A 17,239-nucleotide genomic window follows, 5' to 3' on the forward strand; every position below is an offset into this window, starting at 1 on the left:
CGCAAGAGAAAGTCCGCGACGTCAGTGGTGCAACTGGTAGGGAGAGCCCGCGGGATAGCGTGTCGGGTGGCGTAGTCAGTTGCCACAGCTACCCATTTGTTCCCAGAGGATGACGTGGGGAAGGGACCGAGGAGGTCTAATCCAACACAGAAGAATGGTTCCACAGGGACGGTGATCGGCTGGAGATGACCGGAAGATAGCACCTGAGGTGTTTTCCGACGCTGGCAGGGATCACAGGCAGCAACATAGCATCGGACGGAGCGAGCGAGACCAGGCCAATAGAAGCAGCAGTGGACGTGGTCGTACGTGCGAGTTACTCCAAGATGTCCTGCAGTGGGTGCGTCATGCATCTCAAACAGCACAGTCTGTCCTAGATGTTTTGGCATGGCAAGATCAGGTCCGTTAGGAAGTTCCTTTGGCACAGAATGCCGCCCTGGAGGACATATCGGCGAAGAGATGCGTCGGTAGGTGTAGAGCGCATACGCTCGATGAGTGCTCGCAGCGATAGGTCTTGGTACTGCTCATCGGCGGTGTTGGCAAAGGCAGACACAGAGAAAATGCCATTGGCGGTACCACTTTCGGCGTCGTGAGGCTCGTCTGTCGGGTGGCGAGACAGGCAGTCAGCGTCCTTGTGTAGTTGGCCAGATTTATAGCTGACAATATACTAATATTCTCGGAGGCGTAAGGCCCTGAGACCAAGTCTTCCTGTAGGATTTTTCAGTGGCCATAACCAGCAAAGTGTGCGATGGTCTGTGACAACAGAAAAGGGTCGGCCGTATAAGTACAGGCGGAATTTCGCAACTGCCCAAACTAGGACCAGACACTCACGCTCAGTGATGGAATAGTTGCACTCTGTAGGTGAGAGGAGCCTGCTGGCGTAAGCGATAACACGGTCGTAGCCGCACTCCATTGTGCCAGTACTGCGCCAGTTCCGTGACCGCTGGCATCAGTACGGACTTCGGTAGGCGCAGAAGGGTCGAAATGGGCCAGAACGGGAGGCGTATCGAGAAGGTCGATTAGATGCGAAAATGCAGAGGCCTCGTTATCACCCCACTTGAAAGCGGCGTCTTTTTTCAAAAGCTTGGTTAGTGGTCGTGCTATGGCAGCGAAATTTTTCCCGAAACGAGGGAAGTACGAACAAAGGCCGATGAAGCTGCGCACATCCTTGACACACTTCGCAACAGGGAAGTGCGTAACGGCATGCATCTTGCCTGGGTTCGGTTGCACTCCGTTCGCGTCAACGAGATGTCCAAGGACGGTAATTTGGCGACGGCCGAATTGGCACTTTGATGCGTTGAGTTGCAGAACGACTCGACGAAAAACGTCCAGGACTGCCGAGAGGCGCTCGAGGTACGTAGCAAACGTTGGGGAGAATACTATAACGTCCAAGTCGCACAGGCACGTGGACCATTTGAAACCGTGAAGAAGGGAGTCCATCATGCGTTCAAAAGTGGCAGGAGCGTTACATGGACCGAACGGCATCACTTTGAATTGATAAAGACCGTCGGGTATTACAAAAGCAGTCTTCTCGCGGTCGAGATCGTCCACGGCAATCTGCCAGTAGTCAAAGCGAAGGTCAATAGAGGAGAAATAGCGAGCACCGTGGAGGTAGTCAAGGGCGTCATCAATCCGAGGTAGGGGACACACGTCCGTTTTGGTAACCCTGTTAAGGTGCCGATAATCCAGTAAAAGCACCATGAGCCATCCTTCTTTTTGACCAGTGCAACAGGCGACGCCCATGGACTACATGACAGTTCAATAATGTTCTTGGGAAGCATTTTGCGAACTTCTGCGTGAATAACTTGACACTCAGCTGGTGACACTCGATATAGGCGGCGATGAATAGGAGGGGCATCGCCCGTATTAATGCGATGTTTAACAGCTGTAGTTTGGGCCAAAGGAGGATCGTTAAAGTAAATAATATCGTGGTAGGAAAACAGAGCACGGTAGAGCTCATGAGCAATCATTTTCTGTAAGTCTGCAATGGTACAAGTTGCCAATTGCAATGGTAGAGGAGGATCAGATGAATTGTCGTCTACTGCAATAGATGCTACTGAATGATACTCGAATGAGCAAAGCTGGGCCAGAGACATCCCGCGTGGCAGCGCTTGTGTCGTCAATTCAAAATTGACCACTGGCAGGCAGACTCAATTCGCCGTAATAGATAAAACTGTATGAGGTACTGTGACCTCGTGTGTAAGGAGGATGTCTTGCATAGGAGCCGCGATGTAGTGACAGCGGGGACTGGTGGGGATGACACTAAGTCAACGTAAGTCAGTGCCAAAGGTGGCGAGCGAACAAAGTCGACGGAACTGGGGCGACTGTGGTGTGGTTCAGTGGTATCCAGAACAGGCAGGTCAAGACGGAGAGTACTGGCGGAACAATCGATGAGAGCAGAAGGTGCGAGGAGGAAGTCAGAGCCGAGGATTATGTCGTGGGGACAGTGGGCGATGACTGTGAATAGCACGACAGTGGAGCAATCGGCGAAGGAGACGCGGGCGATACACATACCAATTACGGCGGCTGTTCCGCTATCGGCGACACGGACAACAGGCGTCATGGTGGGCGTGAGTATTTTCTTGAGCCGGTTACGAAGGTCAGCGCTCATTACCGACAAATGCGCCCCAGTGTCTATAAGAGCAGACACAGAAACACCGTCGACTTGCACGTTAAGAAGGTTCAGATGAGTGGGCAACGTCAGTAGAGGATTTGGCGGCGTAGGGAGCAATGCAGCGTCACCTCGAGGCGCTGCATCGTATAGTTTTCAGACTGGGAGCGGCGATTGGCAAGTAGAAGCGACGGTGCTGGGGAGAGCGAGATTGTCGTCGTTGGGGTGAAGGCGAATGAGAATAGGGGCGGTTCGGTGCAGGAGAATCAGCGGCGGCATTATTGGAGCGTGGGGCATAGGGACGAGAAGGGCCACCTGGGCGGCGAGAGTAGGAAGTATAAGTTGACCGGGTCGGGGAACTCCTGCAACTGGGACAGTGCCGAGAAATGTGCCGGATTCGATGGCAGTGAATACAAATGGGCTTGTTGTCAGCAGTGCGCCATTCAGCAGGGTTGCGGAAACGTGGTGGGTAAGAAAATGCGGGATGGGGCGGAATCAAAGAATCCGGGCGGGTATCAGGGCGATGGGCCGAGCAGATGGTGTGAAGACCCATGTTTTCGAACTGCTGGCGGACAACTGCCTGGATCAGGGAAACCGTGACTGCAGATGCGTTGGTGGGGCTGGAGTAGAAGGCAGCCGGATAGTAGGCCTCGATCTCACGCGAGACGATCCTGGTAACATCGCCAGTGTTGTTGGGATGAGTAGTGTCGGCACAGGAAGATGTCGCTGGGGTGTTGGGCAGATGGGCAAACTGCTGGTCAGTACGTCAGCTTTTAGCGAGTTCCAGGCGGCGGCACTCTTTTATAACCGCATCCACCGTCGCCACGTTGTTACAAACGAGCAAGTTGAAGTCATCATCGGCAGTGCCTTTGAGGATGTGGGAAACCTTGTCTGACTCAGTCATGTGTGCGTCAACTTTGTGGCACAGAGCCAAGACGTCCTGAATGAACGTGACATAGGGCTCTGTTGAAGTTTGCACACGGCCGGAAAGCGCCTTCTGCACAGCAAGTTGGTGACCGTAGGGGTTGCCGAACAGGTCGCGACGCTTTTGCTTAAGTGAATCCCAACTGGTGAGCTCATCTTCGTGCGTCCGAAACCAAACTCGAGGTGTTAGTAGTAGGGTCCCACCGGTTATTGCGGCTGACGTGTTCGTACAGGCTGATCCAGTCATCGACGTCTTCCCCATCTTTGCCCGAGAATACACCAGGATCATGGGGAGCGGCGAGAGTGATGTAGGTTGTCGAAGTGGCAGCAGGTGTCGGAGCCACGGAGTCGAGTTGTCGTCGCCGGGAGCCATGAAGGAGGGCTCGACGTACCGTCCACTGCGAAGCTCCGTGACGAGGTACAGGGAACGTCCACCTCCACCAGATATGTTACGTAGGAAGACTCGGGTAAAAAGCTATATACAAGTATATTTACAAGAAAATACGCCGCACTTGGCCAAGAGGCAACAGCCAGCGCTAGCCTCTAATCGTCGTCGTCGTCTTCACCCTGCTCGCCTCTTCATGATCGCAAATACTGTTCCGTAGCAATATGACGAGCATCTTTGGCTGAAGTCAGACGCTACTAACCATAATGCCATCAGGTGATTGACTTCATTAGAATGGGAAAGTAGACTTAAGAAAGCGACCTGAAGTGCTTGAAGCCTGTGTCCTACTCAGCAGCTGCCTAGCTGCAGTAAATTGCAGCCAAGGAGGAGATTTCACTATTTTTCAGTGTATGTGTATGAATAAAATTTATTTCCCCCTCTTGGAATTTCGGCCTCGTGCATCCTTGAAATCCTTTAACTATCCTTAGAAGCCAACAAACACTGACACTATGGACTACATAGGGTCAATTACTTGTGCTTAATAAATGAAATATAGAAACGATAAATTCATGGAAATGAAAGTGGATGAAAAAACAACTTGGCGCTGGTCTTCAGGTGGCATGCATGGGTTTATAGACCGGTTGCCTTCACCCAAAAAGATCACGTTCTCATGACGCCTGCGGTAGAAAGGATGTTCCACGTCCGCCGCCAAGGTCTGTGAGTGGTGGCGCTGGCTAACACTCCCAGGGTTCTGCAAGGAAACAAATACCCAAGGAAGTGGACGGGGAAACGGCACGCCCCGGTAGCTCAATCGGTAGAACATCACACGTGAAATGTGAAGGTTGTGGGATCGTTCCCCACCTGCAGCATGTTTTTTTTTCCTCCGCTTTTATTTCCATTAATTTATTGTTTCTTTATTTCATTTATTAAGCACAAGTAATTTCTCCTATGTTGTCCTTGGTGTCAGTGTCTGTTGGCTTTTTATGATATGACTAATAAAAATCGGGCCCTTTGGTTAACTCCCTTTCTTCTCGTTTAACTATCCTTGAATTTTAAGTCAAACGTTCTGTACGAACCCCGCTCACAGCATACAGCTGCCTCACAACTACACCCTAACAAAGATGGTGGATGCAGCCAGTGTTGATAATGTACTATTGTGCATAATATTTTGGTCATACATTGTGTGAAACCAACAAGGGTGACAATGTGGGGTTCTTATTGTTGTCATTGAATTGGGATCAAGTGTAACACAAGATCAGAGCACCAAATAAATGACGCACAGTGCTTACCTTGAACATAGAAGACTTTATTCATTCTTTAGCCATGTGCACTACAAGCAATGTTTCAATACAGTGAAGGTGCCAAATACAGAAAGAAGTCCTAACATCTGCAGGAACCACGAACAACCATGAGCCATCATGATAAATTTCATGACAAATCATGAAATTTGTGTGAAATGTATTGCACCATTGAAATTCTTATGAAATGTAATTTTAAATTTCCTCCACCTTGCTGGCTTTTGCAGATTGGATTTGTATATTGCATGCCCCTGCGCATTCAATTGACGAATTCAAACACCTCCTGATTATCTGCAGAAGCTTTTCTTCTGCTGCGTTTCCTTTGTGTGCTACTGTCCATGAAATGGACAGCAGCACACGATTATTAGGCAATTAACTGAAGTCTCTTTCCTTCAGGCCCAGTTTGATGCCAGTGAAATGATCACCCAGCGAGAGGTGGTCTCCCAGAAGGTGTGTGATGAGCTGACAGAGCGGGCCTCTCAGTTTGGCGTCATCCTGGACGACATCTCAATTGTGAGTGCCACAGGCAGTTCCAACTGTACTACAGGGCAGTCCACTTATAATGATACCAGGAATGAAAAATCTTGTTGTTATTATTGCTATATCTGAACTGCTGCAAAAAAAAAAAATAATGATCGATAAAAGAGCTGCTGAACATACCTTTGTAGTCCTGAAACCAAATTTGCCACATAATAGATGTAGAGAGTAGGCTGTGAAAGATAAAACGTTTATTTACACCTCTAAGCAGCTTGTCAAACGCTGAGCGTACTGAAATAATCAGAAATCTGCCCTTGCTTTCGTAGGAACTTGGGTTCTTAACCACAGTGTGCATTGTGTCAAGGTGCTGCACGAACACAGGTGGCAGTAATTTAACATGCGTGAAATCAATGAGTGGCTGGATTGATGACAGTGTACTTTGCATGAACATTGGGCTCGGTGTCAAGACAGGCAATTGTCAATCTTGGTGTCACTGCTGTGGCTGTCATCACCTCCATTGCACAACTCAACTGTCTGTCATCGTGATCACAATCGCCCCGTCGGAGATCTCTTAGCAGAACGAGGCACCGCTATGTGCACTCGGAACTCCTGAAGCACCACCTGTTTCATCGTTCACAGCGACATGCTCCCCGAGCTTGGTAATGTCAGTGGCTTCCACTGTGTTGGTTTCACCCATGGAGGATTTTGCTGTGGTGCACAAGGCCTGCTTTTTTTTGTTGATCAACAGGGCCACTGGTTCCAGCCTTCTTGATCAATGCGCTAGCCACACAGCCTTGTGCATTGTTGGCGCCATCTTCTACTAACAGGGCTGTGTGCTGCTACCACTATGGAACCATACTACTGCTGCTTCGAGCTGCTTCCCTGCTACTGTGGCGCATTTCTGTGCTCGCTGAGAGAGGGAGAGATTGTAGAAATGCCGGGCACTGCTTCACTTTTCTTTTGCCCCCCTTTTTTCCCCCTCTGGGTGTGCGGAGCACGACTGGGCGATGCAGACGCGCACGATGCAGCTGGCGTCATCTTGTGGCACGCTGTGCCAACTTGTGATGCTCTCCGTGGCTTTGTGAATCTGTGTAAATATGCACATCACGATAGTGCAGGTACAGGTACAAACTCACGCAGGCATTGTTCGTTTAAGGGGAACTAAGCAACGCAAATGTCACGATTATTCTACTGGAAAACGCCATCCAGAAGGCAAAATTTTCATTGTTGTATCCGATATGTGGGCATCATTAAGGAGTGTGGAATGGAAGTCGGTGGTAACTCCATTAGGCAGAATACTAGAAAACTATCGCAGGAAACGAAAGATCTGATCGAGAAACGCCCATGTATGAAAGCCTCTAACCCTACAGCTAGAATAGAACTGGCAGAACTTTCCAAGTTAATCAACAAGCGTAAGACAGCTGACATAAGGAAGTATAATATGAATAGTATTGAACATGCTCTCAGGAACGGAGGAAGCCTATAAGCAGTGTAGAAACTAGGAATTGGCAAAAATCAGATGTATGTGTTAAGAAACAAAGCAGGCAATATCATTACTAATATGGATGAGATAGTTAAAGTGGCTGAGTTATATAGAGATTTATACAGTACCAGTGGCACCCACGACGATAATGGCAGAGAGAATAGTCTAGAGGAATTCGAAATCCCACAGTTAATGCCGGAAGAAGTAAAGAAAGCCTTGGGAGATAAGCAAAGGGGGAAGGCAGCTGGGGAGGATCGGGTAACAGCAGATTTGTTGAAGGATGGTGGGCAGATTGTTCTAGAGAAACTGGCCACGCTGTATCCGCAATGCCTCATGACCTCGAGCGTACCGGAATCTTGGAAGAACGCTAACATAATCCTAATCCATAAGAAAGGGGACGCCAAAGACATGAAAAATTATAGCCCGATCAGCTTACTGTTTGTTGCCTACAAACTATTTACTAAGGTAATCACAAATAGAATCGGGAACACCTAAGACTTCTGTCAAGCAAAGGACCAGGCAGGATTCCGTAAAGGCTACTCAACAATAGATCATATTCACACTATCAATCAGGTGATAGAGAAATCTGCGGAATATAACCAACCCTTATATATAGCTTTCATTGATTACGAGAAAGCGTTTGATTCTGTCGAAACCTCAGCAGTCATGGAGGCATTACGGAATCAGGGCGTAGACGAGCCATATGTAAAAATACTGAAAGATATCTATAGTGGCTCCACAGCCACCGTAGTCCTCCATAAAGCAAGCAACAAAATCCCAATAAAGAAAGGCGTAAGGCAGGGCGATACCATCTCTCCAATGCTATTCACAGCGTGTTTACAGGAGGTATTCAGGGACCTGGATTGGGAAGAATTGGGGATAAGAGTTAATGAAGAATACCTTAGTAACTTGCGATTCGCTGATGATATTGCCTTGCTTAGTAACTGTGGGGACCAACTGCAATGCATGCTCACTTACCTGGAGAGGCAAAGCCGAATGTTGGGTCTAATAATTATTCTGCAGAAAACTAAAGTAATGTTTAACAGTCTCGGAAGAGAACAGCAATTTACAGTAGGCAGCGAGGCACTGGAAGTCATAAGGGAATACATCTACTTAGGGCAGGTAGTGACGGCGGATCTGGATGATGAGACAGAAATAATCAGCAGAATAAGAATGGGCTGGGGTGCGTTTGGCAGGCATTCTCAGATCATGAACAGCAGATTGCCATTATCCCTCAAGAGAAAAGTGTATAATAGCTGTGTCTTACCAGTACTCACCTACGGGGCAGAAACCTGGAGGCTTACGAAAAGGGTTCTACTCAAATTGAGGACGACGTAACGAGCTATGGAAAGAAGAATGATAAGTGTAATGTTAAGGGATAAGAAAAGAGCAGATTGGGTGAGGGAACAAACGTGAGTTAATGACATCGTAGTTGAAATCAAGAAAAAGAAATGGGCATGGGCAGGACATGTAATGAGGAGGGAAGATAACCGATGGTCATTAAGGGTTACGGACTGGATTCCAAGGGAAGGGAAGCGTATAGAAGGGGGCGGCAGAAAGTTAGATGGGCGGATGAGATTAAGAAGTTTGCAGGGACGGCATGGCCACAATTAGTAAATGACCGGGGTTGTTGAAGTATGGGAGAGGCCTTTGCCCTGCAGTGGGCGTAACCAGGCTGATGATAATGATGATGAAGATGATGATGATATCCGAAATGCTATGAATAACATATTGTAGCGAGATATAAGCTATTCTTTGTCATCTGTACATGATCATCATCATGTGGGGCTCATATGGGGTTCTTCTTCATCATCGCTTGTGGGGCTGGCTCTCGAGTGTGATCCGTGCTGTGGGCGTGATCGCTTCGCCGTATCTTCGAGTCGGAATAAACGTAGTGACGACTGCTACGTCACAAGTGGTGGAGTGTGCTTTTCGGTCCTCCGTCCTCTGACTCCCCGCTCAACCTCCTGGAGCTTCGATCGGGTCGCCGATTGTGCCAGCTGTCCGCCACCATGTCGCAGGACGAGCCAACAGGCACTTCTACTTCCACCATCTCGGCCTCGGCTACCCCGGCCTCCCCGTATTGGGTTGTCAGTGGACACCAGCGTGATCCCCATCTGTTTGCTGGACTTCGCGGGGAAGACGTCGAAGATTGGCTGGACGACTACGACCGAGTGAGTTCGGCTAACCGTTGGGACGATGCGTCCAAGCTACGTCACGTCGCCTTTTATCTGACCGGAGTGGCCAAGACTTGGTTTTTCAACCATGAGGTTGATTTCACGAACTGGGGCGCTTTTAAACAGCAGCTCCGCCAAATCTTCGGCACACCGGCTGTTCGTTCCGCCCTCGCCAAAAAGACGCTCGACACTCGCAAGCAACAAACCGGTGAATCTTATACGTCGTACATCGAGGATGTGCTTGCTCTTTGTCGACGGGTGAACCCGGCTATGACAGAATCAGACAGAGTTCGCCACACCCTCAAAGGCATCGGAGCTATTGCTTTCCATGCTTTAGCCATCCAGAACCCCGCTACCGTTGCTGATATCGTCGCTACTTGCCAGCGCCTTGACGAACTCGAATCAGTACGGTTGCAGCCAGACACCACTCCGAACACTACTGCCGACGACCCTACTTTACGAGCAATGATACGCGCAATAATTCGAGAAGAGCTCCAGTATCTTGGCTTAGCCGCAGGGCCTATGCCTTGTCATGCCTCCGATACCAATCTAGTATATATGGGTATTTTTCTAGTAGCCTTAATGCAAAAGTTGATACTCTTGTGTTGACTCATTGTTGTAAGCTATACAGGGTGTTTCAGCGAACACTTTTAAAATTTTTTTGAGGTTGCCTGTGGAAGATGGCTCAATTCTAGTTTATGAGCCGGTCTACTCGAAGCGGCGGACACTATTGCACAAAAAATTAAAATGCAAAATCGACTAACAAGAATTCACTAATTAACTTTTTAGCTACTTATTGCAATTTACGAATTATAGCAGCGTACTTCGCAAGGTGGATTCACTTCGAAGGAATTCTCAGGGCAACACCAGTTTCGAGATATAAATTCCTGAACTTTGCGGAGAAATGCATTTGCATTCCAGTTGTGTGCTTCAGTGCGTGAAACAACATTTTGTTGACAAATAAACTGGAATGGCAATGCACATCTCCGCAAAGTTCGGGAATTTATCTCTCGAAACTGGTGTCGTCTTGAAAATTTGTTCCAAGTCGATCCGCCTTGCGAACTCCATGGCTAGAATTGGTAAATTACAATATGGGCCATGACTTAATTAGTTAAAAACTTAATTAGTGAATTTTTATTAATTAGTCGATTTTGGATCTAAATTTTTTGTGCAAGTATTGTCCGCCGCTTCAAGTAGACCAGCTCATCAACTAGAATTTGTGATATCAGCCACAGGCAACTTTTAAAGATTTTTGAAAGTGTTCGCTGAAACACCCTGTATATTGTTATGTGGCATCATTATAAGTGAACTGCACTGTACTTCTTTTGAATGTAGAAGAGCAATGTGTTGTCTTTTTGTTGAGAACCAACCCCTAAGGCCCAACCATTGGCATGCGTCGGCACACGCCGATGCATCAAATCCGTCAAGAAGTATCTGTTGTGAACAGGCTGACGCCTCCTAACACGCAGAGATTTCGTAGACTGCCGATGCTAGAATATCGAGCACCAATTGCGGCCTTCGGCTGCTATGTCTGTGATGGCCGCTGATGTGAAGACGCCAACACCAACGGTCGTCCAGTTCTTTGGGCGCACAATGCGCGAGGGACTTCCTAAAAGACAGTGTTGTCATACTAGGCCGACAACGACACGACCGATGACCATGGTTTGTGGCAGTGTGATGTGAATCCGTGTCGAGTTTGAACGACAACAAATTCAACCTGCCCACTCAGTTCCGCCTGCCTCAGTGCGATAGTCTGCTAAAAACCCAACTTCATCACAATTGCTGTGACACCCGAGCTTGCTGTATGTATATTTTTTTGTCCTCGGAACGAATGGAAACATGCTTCCGAACTCTGAATCATCAGTACTCACCGACCGCCAATTTCATGACTGGCAAGTGAACGAGGCCAGCTGAGAAACTCTGTTGAAGGAAATGAGTTTTTGATTTAAGTTTGCATTGCAGCGATTTAAAATATAGCACTCCTGACTTCGTGTGGTGTGGTGAATGAACCGCATGGAACTTCAGGTGGTAAACCACAGCATGTTTTGTGTGGGAATCATGTGATCTTTGGTCACTCAAGTTTAATGGGCGAGCTTTGCACTGTTTGCAGCAGCAAAGATACCTTTTGAAAGCGAAAGATCCTAGTAGCCGAACAATGGGAAGAACATCGTCAGCCATGTTGTTCATTTCAGCTGACAGTGCACTCTTCGATTCGGCATGTGGAATTCAGTTCAGTACAAGTTCACAGGATTCCTTAACTCTTCTTTTAAGTGCAGGCGTCTTATGAGCTAGTTGGAGTTAAATTGCTCGTGCAGCACTCAAGAATGCTGACGCACTAAGGGAAACATGACACAGTGATGTCATGTTTATGTTTGAGTCTGTGTCCTTGTACTTAAGCGGTGCAAAAAGAAAGGATCTGTTTGCAATATGTGCACTGTGTGCAATGCATAGGAGGACCTGCATCACGCAAGACCTATGCATGCAGCCACGTGTACGTACTAGGATTGCTGCTTGAGAAGTTGCACGTGCTGAGTCAATGAAACTGTAATTGGCTTTTGATGTTTTTTGTTTATTGAAAGAGCAGATAGTGTGAGTGCGTTGCAAAGTGCCATCAGTGCTTTGTTCAGTCCATGCTTAAACTGCCAAAATCTCTTCAGCTTCCAGGAAGATCTTTCTCCCTGTGATACTAGTATAAACTATAGTCAGAAAAAAATTAACTCACAACCAAGTTCCTGATGCATCTTCACAGAGTGTGTTTAATTAACAAGTTAACACTTCTACTGCAACATCATGCTTATACGCAGCATATGTGCTTGGAATAAATGCATTCTGTAAAGATGAATGACTTAGCCCGCAATAACAAACCTTCTATTAGCACTGAGAAAAGTGCTGCCATGCTATCAGCCGCAGCAAAGCTGCTCAAAATATTTCTGGACCTTCGTGTGCTCTCTCTTCTAAAGAGCACACAAGATGTATGTCTTCTTGATGAAAATGTTGATGTTGTCTTAAAACACTGCTAATGCCTTTGCAGAACATTTATCTCCTGTAAATAGTGTAAAAGATGTTTCAAGTAACCTTCCTTCTCAGTCTGGCTTTGTGTATACGCTATCAGTCAATGATGACCTTGTTTTTAAGTATATGAAGCGCCTCAGACCTTCCCTTTCTTGTGGTGCTGGTGGTATTTCTCCTGCATTGCTTAATACTTATGGAAGTGTACTGTCCCTGTTCTCACAAGCATCTTCAATAGTTTCCTGAAGTCTAGTCCATCTTCTAGTACTTAGAAAGTAGCATGGATACTGCCCGTGCACAAGTCGGGTGCCAGAAGTGCAATTACTGACTACCAGCCTATACCTATCCTCTGCAGTGCATCAAAAGTGTTTGAATCAATATTGCATTCCTTGCTTTCTGTTAGTGCTAAGAACATTTTAATAGATGAACAGCAGGGCTTTGTATGCAAACGACTTAAAGCTATTTAAGTCTGTCAGCAGTGTTCACGACTGCATTGACATCAAACTGGTGTAGAAACAATAAGGTACTGTTAAATGCTTCCAAAACTATGGTATCAAGTTATATGCTGAATAGACTCCTTGTGCAATTTTCATACACCCTTTGGGATGATCTACTGCCCAGGGTTGATGAAATGAAAGATCATAAGATCATGGTGTGTACTTCGACAAAACGCTTAGCATCTCTTCACACATTAAATGTGCACAACGTGCCCTTCATGCCCTTGGAATTGTATGTTGTATATTGCATGATTTCCAGTCACCTGTTCTGTTTTCTGAAATTGTATTTTGCTGTGTGCCTTTCACTACTAGAGTATGCCTCTGTGGATTGGGGTGCAATGTGCCAATGTAATTATGACCTCATTGAACGCGTCCAGAATAAATTGATATCTTCAAGCAACACTTTTGCCATTCTGGTGACCGTCTTCTCAAATATACCTCAACTCGCACCTCTAGACTCAAGACTTAATTAATCGGACCTTTTGTTCCTGTATAAGGTGGTCCATGGCATTATACATTCCCCAAAGCTGTTTGATCACACGCAATTTTTCCTGCTGCAACAGTATACCAGGCAAGATTCCGCATTCTCTGCCTGGCCTTGTTGCATTAAAAACTGTCCTATATATGACCTGACTCCAAAAAAGCATGGAATAAGTATTGTGCCTGTATTGACATATTTTATAGTTCATTTCCTATGTTTTGTATATATGTAGATAATCACGTGTTGCGATTAACTCCCTTTTACGGTTCCGCATTTTCTTTTTCCCAATTTGTTTCTCTACCTCGCATTGTTTTGTCTACCACATTTGTGTTCTCTGTAAATTTTGTCTCGCATATTGCTTTTTAAGTGCACCAGTACAAAGGCTCTCTATCTCTAGCTGTTTGTTCCTGGGCACTATAATGAACATTTGATTGATTGATTATTATTATAGAATGAAGTCGTGCCTTTTAAGTATGTATACTAGTATAGTATTTCAGTGCAGTACCTTTGTGCAATATTGTTAGTGTGACAATTTAAAAAAAAACACGAATTAAGAAAATGCAATAAAAGGCTATGTGCCTGATCATGCATTGTGCTATGAATTTCTTCTGAGGTTTAATAATGGTTGTCTACTGTGTCCTGTGTTGTGCAACATAATAATATGGCACAGCAATTATTGCATGCCTCACAGAACAAATCAAATGGCTTTCTCAATCAATACGTCATAGTAGGCGGAAAACAAACTGGTAGTTTTTATTTTTAGTGTGGTGACTTGAAGTGTACAAATTGTGAAAATTACCCGTTTATATATCTGATAAACGAGATTTATTGAGGTTAGTAACGACAGCCGCTTCTAGGATGCGTTGAGTACAGTCCCCTAGCTTGAGCTTCTGCTGCACGCTTGATGCTGCAGATGCTGCTGACTCTGCACTCACATTCGTTATCTTCCTTACAATAGCCCTGCGGAAATAAAGGAGCCATCCTGGTGACTTAGTTTTCTAGAAGGATGGTAGAATGGTGATATGGATTGACTCTGAGCGTGAGCAACTTCGCGGTTACGATGTCGCATGTAGGACGGCAGCATTAGTGGCTCAAGCAGGTAATTAACAGGTTATGTTCTCTCGAGAATGCGGTATAGCCAGTCGTACTTCGGAAGGATTTTTGACGCGAGCCCAGGCGTGCGGTGTGGCACTAACAACGAGACAAAGGCGCCCGGCAGAAAAGTGCGAGTCGAGTTCTGGGCGTCGTGAATGGCTTTTTGACGGTTCTGGTCGTCTGAGGTGATTCGGCTGGCCACCTGGCGACATTCTTCGGCGTGTCTGGAGGCTTCCGAGATCGGCAGGCATTCGGATGGGTCCAGCCAGTAGGGCAGAATGGTGTCAATTGTGTGCAAAGGATGACGGCTGTAAAGAAGGCGTTGAAGCGTACGTGACGCTGGAACTTTCGACATATCTGAGAGAAGGTCGAGCAGAGATGCAGTCCAGGGATCATTACGCTGTGCAGTAGCGATAGCGTCAAAGACCAGAGAGGACAATGTGCACTCACAGGAGGAGTCGTGACTGGCCTTCGGGGAAAGCGGTGATCAGGATAGAACATCATCGTTGGAGTGCTTTCGCACGGTAAACCACGCGGATGTCATATTCTTGAATTCGCAGTGCCCAGCGGGCAAGGCGGCCCGATGCGTCTTTGAGCATTGACCAGCGGAGCTCCATTTTTTTTTTTGCTTTGTTGCCTAGTTACTCGTGAACAAAGCATTCACACAGCTATATTCTCACAGCTTTGACATCGGCCCAGCCCACATTATCAGCTACACGACGGCCAACATAGTGCGTGGTGGTCGGTCACTACGTCAAACGATCAGCCGTATAATTATGGGCGAAACTTGCCAAGCGCCCACACAATGGCCAAACACTCCTTTTCTGTAACGCTCAAATTGGTCTCTGCCTTGGTTAACGTGCGACTCGCGTATGCGACGACGTATTCTGTGTGGCCAGGTTGACACTGTGCCAACACAGCGCCAAGGCCTACACCGCTTGCATCGGTATGGATTTCGGTTGGCGCTTGAGGGTCAAAATGGCAAAGAATGGGTGGCGTCATGAGAAGACGGTGCAAGGTTGTGAAGGCGTCGTCACACTCAGTAGACCATGCTGAAAGATCTCTAGTGCCACTAAGGAGCTGCGTGGGAGGCAATATAATTGACGCAAAGTTTCGAACAAATTGCCGGAAGTAAGAGCAGAGGCCGATGAAACTGCATAGCTCTTTCATAGTGGTAGGTTTTGGGAACGTAGTAACAGCACATAGCTTCACGGGATCCAGGCGAATGCCCTCCTTTGACACGACATGGCCTAAAATTCTGAGCTGACGAACAGCAAATAGACACTTCTTCAGGTTAAGTTGCGACCCGGCGTTGGTCAAGCAAGTGATTACATACTGGAGGCAGAGCAGGTGCGTTGCGAAATCAGGGGTGAATGCCACAATGTCGTCAAGATAGCAAAAGACAGATTTTCTATTTGAGGCCACACAGAACATTATCCATCATTCTTTCGAACGTAGCAGGTGTGTTGCAAAGTCCGAAAGGCATGATGGTGAATTCATGCAAGCCGTCTGGTGTAACAAAGGCAGTTATCGGGCTATCGAAACCTGTCAGTAGCCTGACCACAAATCCAGCGAAGAAAAGAACTCGGCTCCCTGCAAACAGTCCAGAGCATCGTCGATGCGTGGTAATGGGTAGACGTCCTTCAGCATGATATTGTTAAACCGTCGAAAATCAACACAGAAGCGGATGGAACAGTCTTTCTTTATGATGAATGAGGACCGCGCGAGAGGTCCATGGGCTCTGTGAAGGTTGAATGACACCTCGACGGAGTATGTCATCGACCTGGTCTGCAATGACGTGACGTTCCGTAGCAGGCACGCGATATGGTCTTTGTCGCATTGGTGAGTGAGAGCCAGTGTCGATGTAATGCTAGACCGTCGATGCACGGCCAAGAGATGTTTATGCAATGTCGAAAGAACGGTGGAAGTGCTGAAGGATTGTGAGAAGTTGAGATCTCTGCGAATGCGTCAGATCTTCGGTGATGAATAGGCTGAACACACCAGTCCATGTTAAGTTGGGTACAGAGAGGGCACTCGGCTCATGGACGGCAGTAGAAGGCACTTGGTCGAGGATGGAGACAATTTGTGCTGAATCGACCGACTTGACATAACCAAGGCATTCGTGGCGGAGCAGTGATAGCGGTGATGAAAGATGATTGTAAATGGGAATCCTGCTGACACCGGCGGCATGGTCAAGAGCTGCAAAGCGCAAAGGAAGCGCTTTTCAGGTAACAAAGTGATGAGAGGGCATGAAAGAAACCATTCCGTTCGATATGGTACTACAGAAGACTGGTGCGAATGCTGAAGAGCACGGGGGAATACAGGTGTCTTTTTTCACGACAATTTTAGCGCCAGGATGAGCATCGGCCGAGGCCAGGTCACCAGGTTGGAAAAATTCAATCTCAGCCCGAGCGCAATTGATGATGGCATTGTGGCATGAGAGAAAATCCCATCCTAGAATAAGGGCGTGCGAGTATGATGAAAGAACTATGAACTCAATCGTGTATAAAACGTCCTGTATGGTCACACGGGCAGTACAAGCAGCGGTAGGGCGAATGGGTTGAGCATTCGCTGTTCGAAGGGACAATCCAGACAGACGTGTCACTTTACGAAGCGAGCGGCAAAACCTCGCATCCATAACCGAAATATCGGCGCTGGTATCGACGAGGGCGACTGTAGCGAGATCTTCGATACACGCATCAATGACATTGGCAGGTAAAGGAGGAGGACTTCAGCATGTCGACACTTGTACAGTTCTTGCCTCGGGAACTGCGTCGTCTAGTTTCCCTCTTAGTTAGAGACGGG

At 47.2% G+C, this 17,239-nt stretch overlaps 1 protein-coding gene across 5 annotated transcripts in view; it reads left to right on the forward strand.

The window, feature by feature from the left end:
• Positions 1-17,239, forward strand: part of Phb1 (prohibitin l(2)37Cc) — a 118,875-nt gene that overhangs the window by 85,992 nt on the left and 15,644 nt on the right. For 4 of the 5 annotated variants that reach the window (XM_070531421.1, XM_070531418.1, XM_070531419.1 and 1 more), the window contains one exon: positions 5,612-5,728. The exons of the other annotated variant lie outside the window; for it this stretch is intronic. In XM_070531421.1, coding sequence (XP_070387522.1) covers positions 5,612-5,728 — 117 coding nt within the window. The remainder of the gene's footprint in view (positions 1-5,611; positions 5,729-17,239) is intronic. 5 annotated transcript variants of the gene reach the window in all.

Source organism: Dermacentor albipictus, chromosome 1, assembly GCF_038994185.2.
Source record: "Dermacentor albipictus isolate Rhodes 1998 colony chromosome 1, USDA_Dalb.pri_finalv2, whole genome shotgun sequence".
NCBI lineage: Eukaryota > Metazoa > Arthropoda > Arachnida > Ixodida > Ixodidae > Dermacentor > Dermacentor albipictus.